The sequence below is a fragment of the Tauraco erythrolophus genome, chromosome 1 (assembly GCF_009769465.1).
Source record: "Tauraco erythrolophus isolate bTauEry1 chromosome 1, bTauEry1.pri, whole genome shotgun sequence".
Lineage (NCBI taxonomy): Eukaryota > Metazoa > Chordata > Aves > Musophagiformes > Musophagidae > Tauraco > Tauraco erythrolophus.
In genome coordinates, this window is record NC_141465.1 from 12,044,764 (window position 1) to 12,059,480 (window position 14,717).

A 14,717-nucleotide genomic window follows, 5' to 3' on the forward strand; every position below is an offset into this window, starting at 1 on the left:
TAGAATAGTTGAATAAAAATTGCTAGTTTAGCTTAAAAACTATATAATTTGACAGCCAATCAACATTTCCCCTTCTTTATACCCAACAGCAGAATTCAGAGATAACTCCTCCGAGTCTGCTTTGCCTTCACCCCCACTTAATAGTAAGTTAATAGTAGAGAAAGAGATCAGTGCGTTACCTCACTCAGCAAGGCTTGTGCTGATCGGTACTCTTGAACCAAGTGCTCCAACTGACTGTTGATGTACTTTTCCCTGCTATTGATCTTTTCCAATGTTCTGCTGATTTCATTATGGAGTTTGTCAAGGTAACCCTAGAAAATCATATTCTGTGGGTTGACAGTACGCAAAGAGTATTAAAACGGTGCTGTAATTAAGAAAGGATACGGAAGCCTACAAGTGAGAGAGAAAAATAGTACAGAAATGTTGTGTCTGGCCAACAAAAAATTATTCCTAATGTGTTCTGGTTTGCCCAGCTCCAAAAGACATATTTCAAGCTTTACTGCTTCCATCACTCTCCGCTCTCAATTAATTACAAATGTCAATGTCAGTAAGTTACTCTAACAAAAGTATTTGACAGTATTTTGGGGGTTTTATCAGCACTTATTTTCAGATTGTATTATTCTATTTTGCCCTCTGTAGTCAAGATGCACTTATGGTAATGCATATTTTGATGAACCCTAATATCCCTGTTAGTCCTCATATAGACAACTCTTTCCTGCAAGGTCTTTTGCCAGTCCCACTGTCCCTAATATTCATTATCGCACGTTTCCTTTTTAGTTTTACAGCACTAGCACAAATAAAACGAAGAAAAAAAGAATCATTTTAGTTCTTAACATATATCAAATAAAAGAGAAAATAAAAATGCTGACAGATCAATGAAACATTCTGCACATACAAGACATACCCTAGTTTCTTTCAAAGAAGATTCGATTCCATCCTTATGCTGATGCATTTGATCTACATGGATCCTCCAATCCTAAAAAAGATGCCACAAAGTAAAACATAGTTAAGCACAACTTCTATCTTTCTCTGGTTACTAAAAAAAAGGCTGGTATGCAAGGCAGGTCTCTTCTATGCCACTACCATGTATCATGCTGCCACTGCCAAGTTCATTTCCAGAGACAGTTGCTTAATGTGACACAATTTATAACTCTCCTAAATGTCACAGTGTGACAATCAGATCCATAAACAAAGACCGACATGCTCACTGATACCACAGTAGCTATGCTTTTTAGAGTCTGTTTGATCTTCATGGAACTATTTCTGCTAGAAACCACTCTGGGCACTAATACTGAAAATGTTCATTATAGCTGCACTAGCTCAGCTTATTCTTAGACAAAATGTGTGCTTCAAATGTCCAACACATACCAGTTTCAGACCATCAGATATTCTTTTTCTACTTAGCCCTCACTATTATCAGGAGAAGAACAGAAAGAAACTAAAGAGGCTGAAACACCTAAACTCGTTTTCGACAGTGGGACAAAATTAGAAGGGGAAGAATTATTTGCAGCTTCTAGGTCATAGGAAACATACATGGACTTGGGGATGGAGGATGAGAAATGGTGCTGTTTTAACTTGACAGGTAGGCATCTTTTACTTAGAAATCAATTCCAGTTCCCAAGCCTTGTCACAAATTTTTCCTTATCAATGCAAACTTTTTACATCTACCACACCCAAAGCACAGCTGCAGACAGACTGTGAGTTCAAAACAAAGCAGAGCAGCAGCACTGCAGAATTACTGTTATTTCAGTATTGTGTTTCTGAACATGCTAAAGAATATTTTGAAGCTTTTCAAGCTTTTGGCACTGTACTGGTCTAGGTATTAAAAAAAAAAACAACAGAAGTAATGTTAATAAATCTTTATCACTTGAAATCAAACCGTAGGAGACTTTCTTGTAAAATAGGTACTGTAAGGATATGTGGGAGGTGACAGCGTTTGCTTCAGTAAGATTATCTGATCAAGGATCTCATCAAAAGGATGCTAAGCAAAACACAGACAGGGACAACCCTGACAGAGAAACAACAATGGAGGCAATAAAAACAAACAAACCTGGCCATTCACACTAAGGGTAAGGGCATGTGGAGTGTGAGAATGTTTGTATCAGTACAATTATCTGATCGAGGGCCTTGCCAAAATGGGATGATACGGAAAAGGGGGAGGGACAAAACAAAACCTACGGAGACACAGACCTGTCAGACAAACATTAAGAGAGACAAGGACAAGAACCAAAGCTCCTCAGTCACACTATCTGATGGGCTATGAAGAACCTGCAAGCATCACTTCAAAGAAGGTGAACCCTGCCCTTGCAACTGATAAGAATGCAAACCTGGGGGTTCTGGATATTTGGGAGGAGGGTTGGTGCAACTACACAAACTGATGAAGCACCGTGCTGTGGAAGGGGACTGGAGAGGAACAAAGAGGGGAACAGAGAGGGGTATAAGAGGGGCTGGTCATGTGTAAACTGTTGTCAGTCAGTCCACTTGTCTGAGTCCTGTACCTGATCACTGCAGTCTGTCCTATCTTCTTATTAAATTCTTTTTTAATTATCTTTCTGTGCAATGCCACGCTCTATCCTGTGCGTGTATGAGTGCCGCAAGGACTAAGTGCCAGCTGCTGGTGAGAGGTGATAAGGAGCCAGCAACTGGGCTGCACCAGTGATACACACTATCTTCCTCCTCATGAGCTGTTCTTCACAAGCTGTCCTCTCCTTACCTGTTCTCTCTTTGATCTTTCCTCAAGTGTGTGGTAAAACAATAAACAATGTCTGAAGTATAGCCAATATCATTTAATCTAGGACATATATTCTTCTTGGTTAATGGACTGTGGACCTGGCTGAAAAACAAGTACATAATTGCTTCCCGAGTTGAACCAATACCTTATAAGGAATAAATGAGGAAGGCAATGTTCCCCAAAAGACCCTCGTAAGACCACCAGGGATCATCAGAAGAACTAGTGCAAGCACAGCAAGTTCTGATCCAAAGCCAAGATGACTTAACATAGTAAATAATGTTACATATGTATTGGGTAGGCTGGATTTCGTATAGAACTCTTGTATAAATATCATAACTTCTCTCCTGGTCGGTGTGCTTGACCTGTGAAAAATCCATGGAGCACCCAGGCCTGAATAAATACAGTATTTCTCCTGAGTGTGTGGAATGAGTTCACTGAATGCTGGGCATGAATCCCCTTTTTGGACAACAGTTTTTGGTGACCCAGATGGGACTGCTGTAACTTCTTGCCCGGATCGACCTGCTGGCTCTGGCAGAGAGACTCTGCTCTCTGGAATCCAGCACACACGGACCTGTTGATTGGGGACTCCATGAGTATTCTCCCCAACCAGAGCGGGAAAGCGAAACAATGGTGCAACGTTTGATAAAAGAGATATTGTTTGGTATAAAGTTGTGCACGCACTTAAGGGGGGGATCATTGGTAAAATAGGTGAATTCATATACGTTTGACAGTGACAACGGAGTATATGAAGTCATAGATCAGAACGTTCTTCTTGGGTAAATTATGGGAGCTCAGCCATCTAAAATCATAGAAACATAGAATCATAGAATGCCATAGGCTGGAAGGGACCTCAGAGTCCATCTAATCCAACCTCCCTGTCATGGGCAGGGATGCCTCTCAACTAGGTCAGGCTACTCAAGCCTCCGTCCAACCCGGCCTTGAACACCTCCAGGGAGGGGGCATCCACAACTTCTCTGGGCAATTTATTCCAAAGTCTTACCACCCTCGTACTGAAGAATTTCTTCCTAAGATCTAATCTAAATCTGTTCTCCTTCAACTTAAACCCATTTCCCCTTGTCCTATCAGTGGACGCTCGTGTAAAAAGTCCCTCCCCAGCCTTCCTGTAGGTTCCCTTCAGGTATAGGAAGGCGGCTATTAGGTCCCCCCGAAGTCTTCTCTTTTCAAGGCTGAACAATCCCATCTCCCGCAACCTGTCCTTGTAGCAGAGGTGCTCCAGCCCCTGGATCATCTTTGTGGCCTTCCTCTGAACATGCTCCAACAAATCTATGTCTCTCTTATGGTGGGGACACCAGAACTGGACGCAGTATTCGAGGTGGGGTCTCCTTTTTATCCTCTAGGGTATATTATAAATTATTGGGGAAAATTTGGAGGAGATCCATTAATGGCTAATTGAATATTGTACTAAATAGTGGCCACTGTATAAGTTGGAGGATGGAGAAAAAATGATCTGAAAAAGAGTCATTGAAATATAATACTATTTTGCAATTAATGTTGTTTTGTCAACAACAGATAAATAGGCTGAAGTTTTACTTTGAGAAATGATCATGAGATCAGGAAAAAATGTAAACTTTTAGATTCTGATTCAAATGTGATGATGATGATGGAAGAGAACGGTATTGGAATAGGCAAAGGTAGAGAATGAAAGGATAAATGGCAAGAGATGATCCAGAGCGTTCTATGCCCATTCAGGAACCTAACTGGAATCTTAATACAGATGGGGGAAGGTTAATGAACAAATACAGTATCTCTCCTGAGCATGTGGAATTGGTTCATTGCACACTGGGCATGAATCTGTTTTTCAGACAACACCAGGGATGATGTGTCCCAGGTCTGTGGTGTCTGGAGCCAGAGAGAGTGGGGGTCTCAGTGCCAGCCACAGGAGCAGGTGAGGGTCTCAGCCACCAAGGCAGGACCAGTGTGTACCCCAAAATCCAGCAACTGGGAAAGATCGGTGTGAGTAAAGCAAGTGAGGGGTTCAGTGCCAGCAGCTGGCGCAGGACTGTGGGTCACAAGCCTGTGACACTGGTGCCAGCTGCTGGGGTGGGGACAGGCAAGTGTCTACATGTTCCCTAAACCTGCTGTGAATGTGTAAAATTCAACAGCAGACTTAAAACTGAACTAGCCTCCACATAGTGGGCGCTGGATCCAGGCCTGGGGGTGAGGCAGGCAGAGGGTACATGGTGTTCAGGGGGACCCACGAACGCAGAGTGCCTTCAAGACAAGCGTGAGAGTGGGTGCATCTGTCTGTGGGCAGGCCTCGAGCTGCACTAGCCAGCAAGTAGAAGAGCAGCGAAACAGTTAAGACAGCCCAGCATCCAGGCAGGGGGATCAGACAGACAGACGGACCACGCTGACAGCTGAGGGATCCGTGAACGTGCATGTGCTTGCGAATCTAGGGAGAAGGCAGTGTGTGCTTTCACTACTGAACTTCAATCTTAATTAGCTGAAGCGCAGGAAGGGAGCCTGGCTGTCTATGTTTATATTTTATGGGAGTCCTTCAACTACTGTTGAAGACAGGGCCTTGTTAATGGCAGATTGTGTAGCTGGCCATGTCAGGGTCCTCTGTGTGACTGTGTGATACATCCTTCTGAACCTGCAAACAAGAAAGAAGCAGCAGCTGCATCCATCAGTCTGGGATAGGGACCCCCAGGTCCTCAGGCACACAGAGCTGGGCTGCAGCACCCAAGAAAGTGAAATTCCCAGTCCTGGAGCTCCTGGAGGACACAGCCACTTATAACGTCTCATAATAGCTACAAAACAAATCCTGGCTTAAAACAGCTGCACTCTTAAACACGTGCCGTCCTTCAGTAACAGGCAGTTCCCCTGATTTGAAGTGAGGCTATCCCTCTGCATAGGACATGCACGTAACTACCAAAGCACTGGTGCTTCTGTCTCACTATCTCAGAAGAGCACAGCCAAGCATCTCCAACAGCTGTTCGGCTCATGAGGTTCACTTGCAATTGTGCTGCTGCCCACTGTTCTCTTCCAGAACAAGACAAAGACTAGCAGAGAAAACGTGCTTATGTTGTATGTTGGGTTTCAAGCTTGCAGCAGACCCAAGATCTTTTGTTGCTGTGGTGACAATTGTTCACAATTTGTCAAACTTTGGAGTTTAAATAAAAACAACAAACACTCTCCACACACACCTCCTACCACTGCCCAGGACTGTACAAATAAATTCTAGTTTCTAATCCCATTGATTAAACCATTAACCCTCTCCTGGTATTATGTATACATGCACCACCCAGGAAACAGAACATGATGCTTTTTCTTGTAGAATGAAAAAACATCAAACACTTATCTCATTATTTCTGAAGGCATGATAGCACAGAAGCTAGAGAAAGAAGAATCCTCTTTTCATGTTCATTTTGACATATTCCTTAAAGCCAAGAGATGATGCATTACACTGGAAGCTAGTAAACTCAGCTATTACAGTGGCTTTAATTTTCCATGTATGTCTTCATTAGGTTTTAATTTCTTAGTGTGAGAATCAAGCATGATGTTCTCTGTAACAGATGGGATTACTGAGGATTGGAGAAAGATGGCTCAAATGAGGCAATTCTTCACATAGAAGAACGCAGTATAGTGTAAAACATGCAAGTAATTTAACAGAGAGTTGAGAGCTTAGCCTATTTTTGGCAAGGCAATTATCTTTCATTGAATTCTGTATCACTGCTACAGATTTCTCCAACACTCCAACTAGCTGGGTCACAACAAACAAGCAATTTCAATACTGCACTGATCTGCGTGTGCTACACAAGCTCCTAGAAAGAATGTTTATAGCAATGCCAGGAATAGGTCCTAGGCCTAGACTTTGACTTGCCAAAGACAGATGTCTACTTCTAACCTGCTCATTCTAGACTCCTTGAAAAAGATTGTGGAGAGAGATACTCATTTCTAAGAAATTATTGATTTCATCTTGAGGTAGTTATCTAGACAGGTAAATAAAATCAGTCAAAAAAGTACTTACTTCTTTTTGCTCAAAGTAAGGAAAGCCCATGATGACTAGATCAGAGACATAGACCTACTTTATTGCCATTTAAAGTTCAGCAAGATGAATTCCATGCAATCAACCTTTCACGTGGTTGACAAATCAAACAGTTGAAAGATAAGAGTTCCTCAGCTCTCTTCCAGGAAGATGTTTTAATAGCTGCTAAACTGAGGGTGTAATTTTTCAGAAGTATGAATATATTGGAAATGTTTAACAATTTAAGAAGTTTCCACTGAATAAATACATGGAAATAAGTATATGGAGATAAGGTGCCCTGTAAGCAGCAGAAAAGATTACTCATATAATACTGGAAAAAAACCTACTGAAAATTATTGCTTCTAGGGTCGAAGTAAGCAGCAAAGATTCAGACAAGATAGCGTTGGAAAGCCCACTATTCGCAATTCTTGGCATGACAAATGAAAAAAAAGTTGTAAATGGAGAATAAACAACACCAGCAAAGCTGTTCTCAAGTACCTTATTGTCAGTCCTGACTGTAACTTTCAGCTGTGGAAGCACACGTTCCACTTCCAGATTCCACTCTGCTGCATCTGTCGTGGATTGTAAAATCCCTTCTTGCTTTGCAGAGTCAGTCATGTCCTGTGTAAAAATCACAAAGCTTATATACAAAATATCATAATTACACACAGTGAGAACTGTTAGAAATCATGTTACAATGGCCTACGATGTTCATAGTCAGAAAAAAATTTATATTCAGAATGATCTAGACATATAACAGATTTCTTTAATAGTTTTCTTTGAATTAATAAAGACTTGGAATTAAAATAAATATATCTTTTCATTATATTTAGAAGTGAAAAGAATAAAAAGTATATAACAAGAAATTATAATACATTCCAGAAATAGCAAGGGGGGAAAAAATTAAAGTACATTCAAGAAACTAACATGATATTTCCCTAAAAGTCTCTGCAAAAATTTCTTGCAAATGTTTCCAGCAACCTTGCAGTGATAACAGTTTCGAAACTGGATGTCATGGTTTGATGTGGAGGGGGTGAGGGTTCTGGTGGCAGGAGAGGGGTTTTGCTCCCTGCGACCTCCCTGGTTTTGGAACTGGGTTAGGCTTAGTTCTGGCCACTAGATCAGACTGCCATCCCCCTCGGGATTGAGCCAACAGGGCGCCTCTGCGAATTGCCCTATTTAAGTCAGGACAAAGGAACCGGAAAAGGTGCTTTGCCCAGGAGCGAGGAGAGAAGGGAGGAGGGCGCTGCCCCCGCTCCCTGGCTCCCGGCGGGGTGGCTGCCTGCGTCGGGCCGGTGCCGCCCACGGAGAATGGCGGCAGCAGAGCCAGCTGGGGAACTCGGGGGCACCCCACTCCCGGGGTGCCCACTGGGCTGAGTTCACCCAGAGAGGACTGAGATCTGAGAGAAACAGCCGCATCGACAGCAGGTCAGTGAGGATGGAGCGGGAGGAGGTGTGCCGGAGCCAAGGTTCCCCTGCGGCTGATGGTGAGATAGCAGGCGGCCCCCCTGCAACCACGCCTCGGCAGAGCAGAGACCCACTCGCAGCCCGTGGGGAGAAGATGCCTGAGCCTGAGGATGGTCGTGTTGGGGTGCACGACAAGGCAGAGAGGCATCTGGAGTCTGCGTGACGACCCACGCCGGAGCGAGTGGCTACAACTCCCTAAGTACCCGAGACTGTGGTAAAGCCCACACCGGAGCAATCTGTGGGGAAGGATTGTTTCCAGTGGGCTGGACTCACGCTGGAGAAGTTTGTGGATTTTTCCTCGTGGGTAGGGGATCCACTGGAGCAGGGGAAAAGGGTGTAAGGACTCCTCCTCCTTTAAGAAAGAAGCGGCAGTAACAGCACGGAATGAACTGACCTGCACCCCCCCAGTCCCTGCCCCCTGTGCTGCTGGGGGGAGGAGGTAGAGCCGGGAGGAAAAGGAAAGGGGTGGGGGGGGGGGGTGGGGAAGGTGTCGGTTTTAAGATCTGGTTTTGTTTCTTTCTGTCCTCTCGAGTAACCGGTTTTGTTTCCCTTTGTCCTTCTAAGTAACCATTAATAAATTGTTTTGCTTTGAGAAAGCCCTGTCTCTTTTGCCCAGGACCATGGTTGGTGGGTGCTCCCTCTGTTCTTGTCTCAACCTCAGTCCCTTTGTTTTTTTTTCTTTCCTCTCTACTTTACTAGAGAAGGAGAGACTGTGTGAGTTTTAGTTGCTGGATCAGCCTAAAACCACGACACTGGATGTACAATTTTCTTTTAAAATACGCCGACTCATTTCAGTTGGAAGGTTTTTTCAAGTTTAGACTATATAAGGACTTTCACATTTAAATCCAACAGAAACAAATTGCTGCTACAGATGTCAAAATCTTTCAAGAGAGGACTGATGGGTAACAACTTACCGATCTGTACGTTTGTGCCTTTAGAACATCCAGCTCAATAAAATTTTCCTCATTGTCTGACTCTTCTTCCTTATGGAAAGATGCAAATTAAGACTTCAGTAAGAATAGCACAATCTTTCTCCATAATTTACTTTGCAGGAGCACAGGACAAGGAGTATGAAATTCCAAATTTCTGACACAGAGTTTATGATAACGGAGCTTGTATTTACTTAAAACCTTACGAGGAGACACAATATCTGAGACAAGCTGAAAGATGAAAGCTACCCCACATTTCTCTCAGGGTGCCACACTATTTAAAAACTAAACCAACCAACCAAAAAAACCCCTAAAAATCTAAGCCCTCTCACATCAAATGGGCCACTATCAACAGTTGTATGATAACTGTAATTTCTTCTGTGTTTCCTAAAGCTTTACATTAAGAATAAAACCAAACCAAAAACCAGACCACAACCAGATCTGAACAGTTTTTGAGATGTTGTTTGCACTACAGATTTGGAGCTGCAGAATGATGCCACATTTTAAAACTGTGCAGAACGATACAATTCAAGTTGAAGCAATCAATTTCTTTTCTTGTCCATGGCACTACACTCTGAACTGACAGGTTGATAGAATTATCTACTATAGTCTCAAAATCGCATTCCTTGGCGATTGTGATCAGCTCAGAGCCTGTCACTGCGTAAGTCAAAGATGCTTTTGCCGTGTGTGACCCTCCATTTATTGACACGGAATTTCACCTGCCATTGTATCACCCTTATACATCTTGTCCTTCTCTAGCTCTTCTGTTGGCCATTGTCTTTTCCACCAAAGTCAAATTTCATCATTCACCTCCTTTCTAGGCAAATCATGAATGCTGCAATAACACAGGTCTCAACGTAGAACCCTTTGAGACTCAGTGAAAACCTGGGAACTTATTCCTATATCTTACCTAGTTTTTGACTAACAGGGACCACTTCATTTTCTTCCGGCATGCTTGGCCCCTAGTCCTCTGAACACTTGCAAGAAATTAATAGTGACTAAATTCAGAATCACAGAATGTTAGAGATTGGAAGGGACCTCAAAGGATCATCTAGTCCAATCCCCCTGCCTGAGCAGGAACACCTAGATCAGATCACACAAGAACACGCCAAGGCGGGTTTTGAACATCTCCAGAGAAGGAGACTCCACAACCTCTCTGGGCAGCCTGGTCCAGTGTTCTGTTACCCTTACTGGGAAGAAGTTCTTCCTCATGTTTAAGCGGAACCTCCTATGTTCCAGCTTATATCCATTTCCCCTTGTCCTGTCATTGGATGCCACTGAGAAGAGCCTGGTTCCATCCTCATGACAGTCACCCTTTACATATTTATAAATATTAATGAGGTCCCCCTCAGTCTCCTCTTCTCCAAGCTAAAGAGACCCAGCTCCCTCAGCCTTTCCTCATAAGGGACTATCATTGGGACTATCTTTTGCTAAATGGACAATACATATTTGTACAGCACTTAGAAGAACATATTAAAACACTACCATAGCAACAAGACAAAAGAACTGAGGAACCAAACTGTGCAGATTTCCTTGCACAGCCAGCCTTGCTGGCTACTGTTCACCTAATTCCCCAAGATACACAGAACTAGGCTTGTCTCTGTCAGCATCATCAATTTTATTCAGAAGAATCAAAACTAGAACAACAATCAATGAACCTCATCATTAGCACTTAACTACTGGAAACACTGCTAAATTCAATTATGGATACAGCTAATACATCCAGGACATATCAACATATTGGCAGCAACAATGGACTGGGGAAAAAAACTACATCAGTATATAATTAATCCCTGCAGAACCATTAGGGATTCTAAAATAAGTGGTTATCCACTCCGTATACACCTAGCTCAATGGTTTTATTAACATACAAACTCAGAAGAGCTAAAAAACCACGTTAGTTGTGAAAATCGTGGCCTCAGATACCATCTGAGAGCAAATCCAGAGGTTCTGTGAAGGGTTTCAACTGTGCTCTAGTTAACTGTTTCCTCTCCACTTCCCAATTTAAGAGCTTAGACCTTAACAAGACACAGAAAAGAGCAGACAGCTGACGGTTTTCATATTTAAAACTTTCAGCCAACAGCTTACATTTCTGAGGCTGGTTAAACATGCAATACACAATGTCTCTTATTGTTCTTAGAATTATTCAAGACTTTTTCTGTGGAGACGTCAAAGCTGGTGAAAATGGAACTAGACATCCACATCACAATATTTGCATACCGTATGAAATTTAAGAATAGAAGTTTGGAATTTTTCTTGGCTAATAAAAATAAGAAAAATAATGTAATACTTAGGAAAACTGTGAGAAGAGGAAGAGAAGCAAACTCTTCAACTGTTACATTCTTGTGGACTACTACGGCACATAAACTGGGACTATGATCAGAACTATATGATAACATTACTAGCACTCGATTTCCAACTTTTACGACATTGAATTTTTCCCAAGCACTTGAAAAATGTGAACACAAAAACAGGACAGTTGTGGCATTTTCTATCCAGCATTGCTGGGACTTAACACTCCAGAAAATTGTTTTCTCCTCAAGTAATTTACTGAAACAGCAAGTGAACACTTCCATGCTCACAGCTTTTTATATTTTGGTTTTGATCTACATTTATTTTGCACAGAATCATCAGTTGTTAGAGAAAATGATGTGCAACTAACTTGTTTTTGTAACCTTCACTTTGTCTTCAGCTAACTTCCCTCTCCAGAAAAAACTTTTTAAATCATTCAGTAAAAAGACTCACTTCGAGGAGGCTGACAGAGGCCTGTGAAAATGACAATATCATGTGATAACATTATTTTACCAGACAACAGTGAGACTCCAACTTTCATAAAAATAACCTTCTGAGAAAGTCAATTAGCAATCCATCCACCAATAAGTCCTAAAAGCATATTTGAACTTACAGGTGTATTTCATAGGCTGATTCACAGACATGACAGTTTCACTGTAATTATTACAGTTAAAAACCAGGAATAAATAAAACAGTTTATCCTCAAAAATTGCCATCTGGTTGGTAAAAGGTATTTCAAAGCAGAAAGACTTATTCTGCAGTCAGAATGGATGACTGGGTATTATCATTACATTCATGGAATATATAGGCATGACCTTTCTCTACAGAAAGAAATCTGCAACCTTTATTTAGGTCTTCGCTGGTGTTTTTAAACAAATGCTCCATATCCAGTTGTTCTTTCCCATCTACCCTGCTCCCAAATCTTAAGATCAACTAAGTATCAAAGTTACTGTTTCCTATTTGCAGTGAAATGCGAGTTACGATAATGAGCACTCTACTAATTAAGCGCTGGGCAAATTTTACCCAAATATTAGCCAATTCTCTAAATAGGGCTTGAAGTTTCATTTAACATCAACAACTTGTATCCATAGAAAACAAACAATTCTGAACCTACCCAATTTTAATGTATAGTTAGACTCCACTTCACTTTACATTAACTATAAATGCATATAAGAACATAAGCTCTGTCCTGAAGAGTTAACAACCTTATCTGAAAGGAAACAAAAAACTGTACAGAGGAGCTGAGGATGCAGGAAAAGACAGGCAGGAGAAAAGGCCGACGGAACAGCTAGCAGAAAAGACTTCTTAAACAAAACCCAACAAAATAAACAGTGAGAAAAATTTCCTCATAACTGACCAATACTGATATAATCAAAATCAGTTAGGGAAACCTACCACAACATCCTCTTCCAGTTTATCAAGCGTCAATTCTGCATCACCTTCTGTTATTTCTTCTTCTTCCAGCTCTTCTGTTGGATATATTGGCCTGAAATTAGTTCAAAAAACAGCAGAGCTTTTAAACACAGTAAATTGGATATACCTCTGTAAATTGTTCCTAAGCAAACATTTCATGAGAAGCATGGATGATGTGGACTACAACTAGACAGTGTCTCACACACTTAAATAAAATTAAAGCTCAGCCTTAAAGGTCTTTGCTTATCTTGGACTGTCTTAAAAGTGAAGGTTAGTTATTATGCCAAGCAGTGCAGTACAACTGGGCAGTAAATTTTGAGTAGTTTTCTCTTTTGGTCTAACCTTCTAAAATTTAAGTGCTCATCACCACAGACCCATTTTCAGCTTACAGTGGAATTTGTGTACTAAATAGAGGTAACAGTAAAATATTTCCAAGGCAGAAATTACTTTGCCATATCCACTTCAAAACCCATCAGAGGGAAGGAATGAAATAAAGAGCACTTTTAAACAAATTTTCACATACTTGAAACTATGTCACCTAATTTCTCCCAAGATTTCCTTCTGATTAAATACTCAAAGTTACTGTAGCCTACTTGTAACACGATCACATACTGTGCATACCTCCAACTGAAGACCTCAAGATTGACTGATAGGACCTAAAAGAATATTAATATGCTTCAACTCAACTGTCAGATTAACAAGCAGTTATACATAGGAAAAATGACCAAGTTTTTAATCAGTAAAATCTTTATTAATTAGCTAAGTGTATTAATGGCCCAAACTCATCCTTGCTGGTAATAGACTAAATTGTACGAAGTTGCATTAGGAATTAATTTGTCCCACTGCTTCAAGCCTAGCTGAATTTTGCATCTCATGAAACATGAAGTAAAACATTTTTGGTAACAACTATGTTTTGTCTTTACAATTACTACTTACATTTGTTTGCTGGCAAACAATGCATAAGGGAGGATGCATAAAAGTGTACTATACCTTTTCCAGCTAAAGCCAGTGTGTTTCAAGGCTTCATCAGCTAAACAATCAAGAACATAGCAAGCTTGCTCTCCGTAACCTGCCTTCAATTTTGAGGGAGGAAAATCCACAGGCCTTCCCTAAAATAAAGAGATATGCTGCTTACTAATGGTTACACATCAATCGAGTTTCCTCTCAGGGAGGTAACAAGATTTACCACGTTAAAACCAAAGCGTCCATTGTGTATGAGGATTTTATCCATGTTCATTCATATTCTTCCCCTGTGCAGCTCCAGTCAGGCAACAGAAGGGAAAACGGAACAACCCAAGGAACAGATGCAGCGTAGAAATCTTAAAGCAGCTGGTAAGAGGATACTCACAGGGAGCAGAAGAGTCAGAAGTTGCAAGGGAGCTAGATGGTCAAGGACACAAGTGACATGCTGGCAAGGCAAGAACAGCTACGGAGGCACGTACTGAGACTTAACCACCAGCTTTTCAACATTGCCTTGTTTGTTCCAGATTTCATTTATAAAATATTTTAATTTTATTTATTGCTGTCCTAAAGAATAAATATTTTCACTTTTTATCATGTAACTCCTTTAGAGAACAATGTTCTTAACATCATTCACAGCTGCACCACAGTATAATCTTCCATAAGATCATACTTCCCATAAGTTGTACATTCTTCTTTCGTTTTTTTTTTTTGTTGGTGGTGGTGGGTTTTTTTAATATTAAAAAAAAAAATCCCAATAGTTCCTGGCAGTTTATGTAACCTTCTACTCCTTAACAAAAAAAAAAAAAGATGAAAACATGAACACAATTCTAAACCATCTCCTTCACTACAAATTATGGAGGAGCAGGATGCACTAGCACTATGTAAACTTTCGAGATAAAAATCCTTGTCAACTATACTACTATAAATGAGCAAC

The 14,717-nt window shown here is 41.1% G+C and overlaps 1 protein-coding gene across 3 annotated transcripts in view; it reads right to left on the reverse strand.

Annotated features, from left to right (window-relative positions):
* IFT57 (intraflagellar transport 57) overlaps positions 1 to 14,717 on the reverse strand; it is a 30,608-nt gene that overhangs the window by 12,955 nt on the left and 2,936 nt on the right. For all 3 annotated transcript variants that reach the window (XM_086626249.1, XM_086626180.1, XM_086626305.1), the window contains exons 3-8: positions 13,811 to 13,929; positions 12,803 to 12,893; positions 9,101 to 9,169; positions 7,218 to 7,340; positions 905 to 976; positions 180 to 311 (exon numbers count right to left, since the gene is read on the reverse strand). In XM_086626249.1, the coding sequence (XP_086482375.1) occupies positions 180 to 311; positions 905 to 976; positions 7,218 to 7,340; positions 9,101 to 9,169; positions 12,803 to 12,893; positions 13,811 to 13,929 (606 nt within the window). The remainder of the gene's footprint in view (positions 1 to 179; positions 312 to 904; positions 977 to 7,217; positions 7,341 to 9,100; positions 9,170 to 12,802; positions 12,894 to 13,810; positions 13,930 to 14,717) is intronic.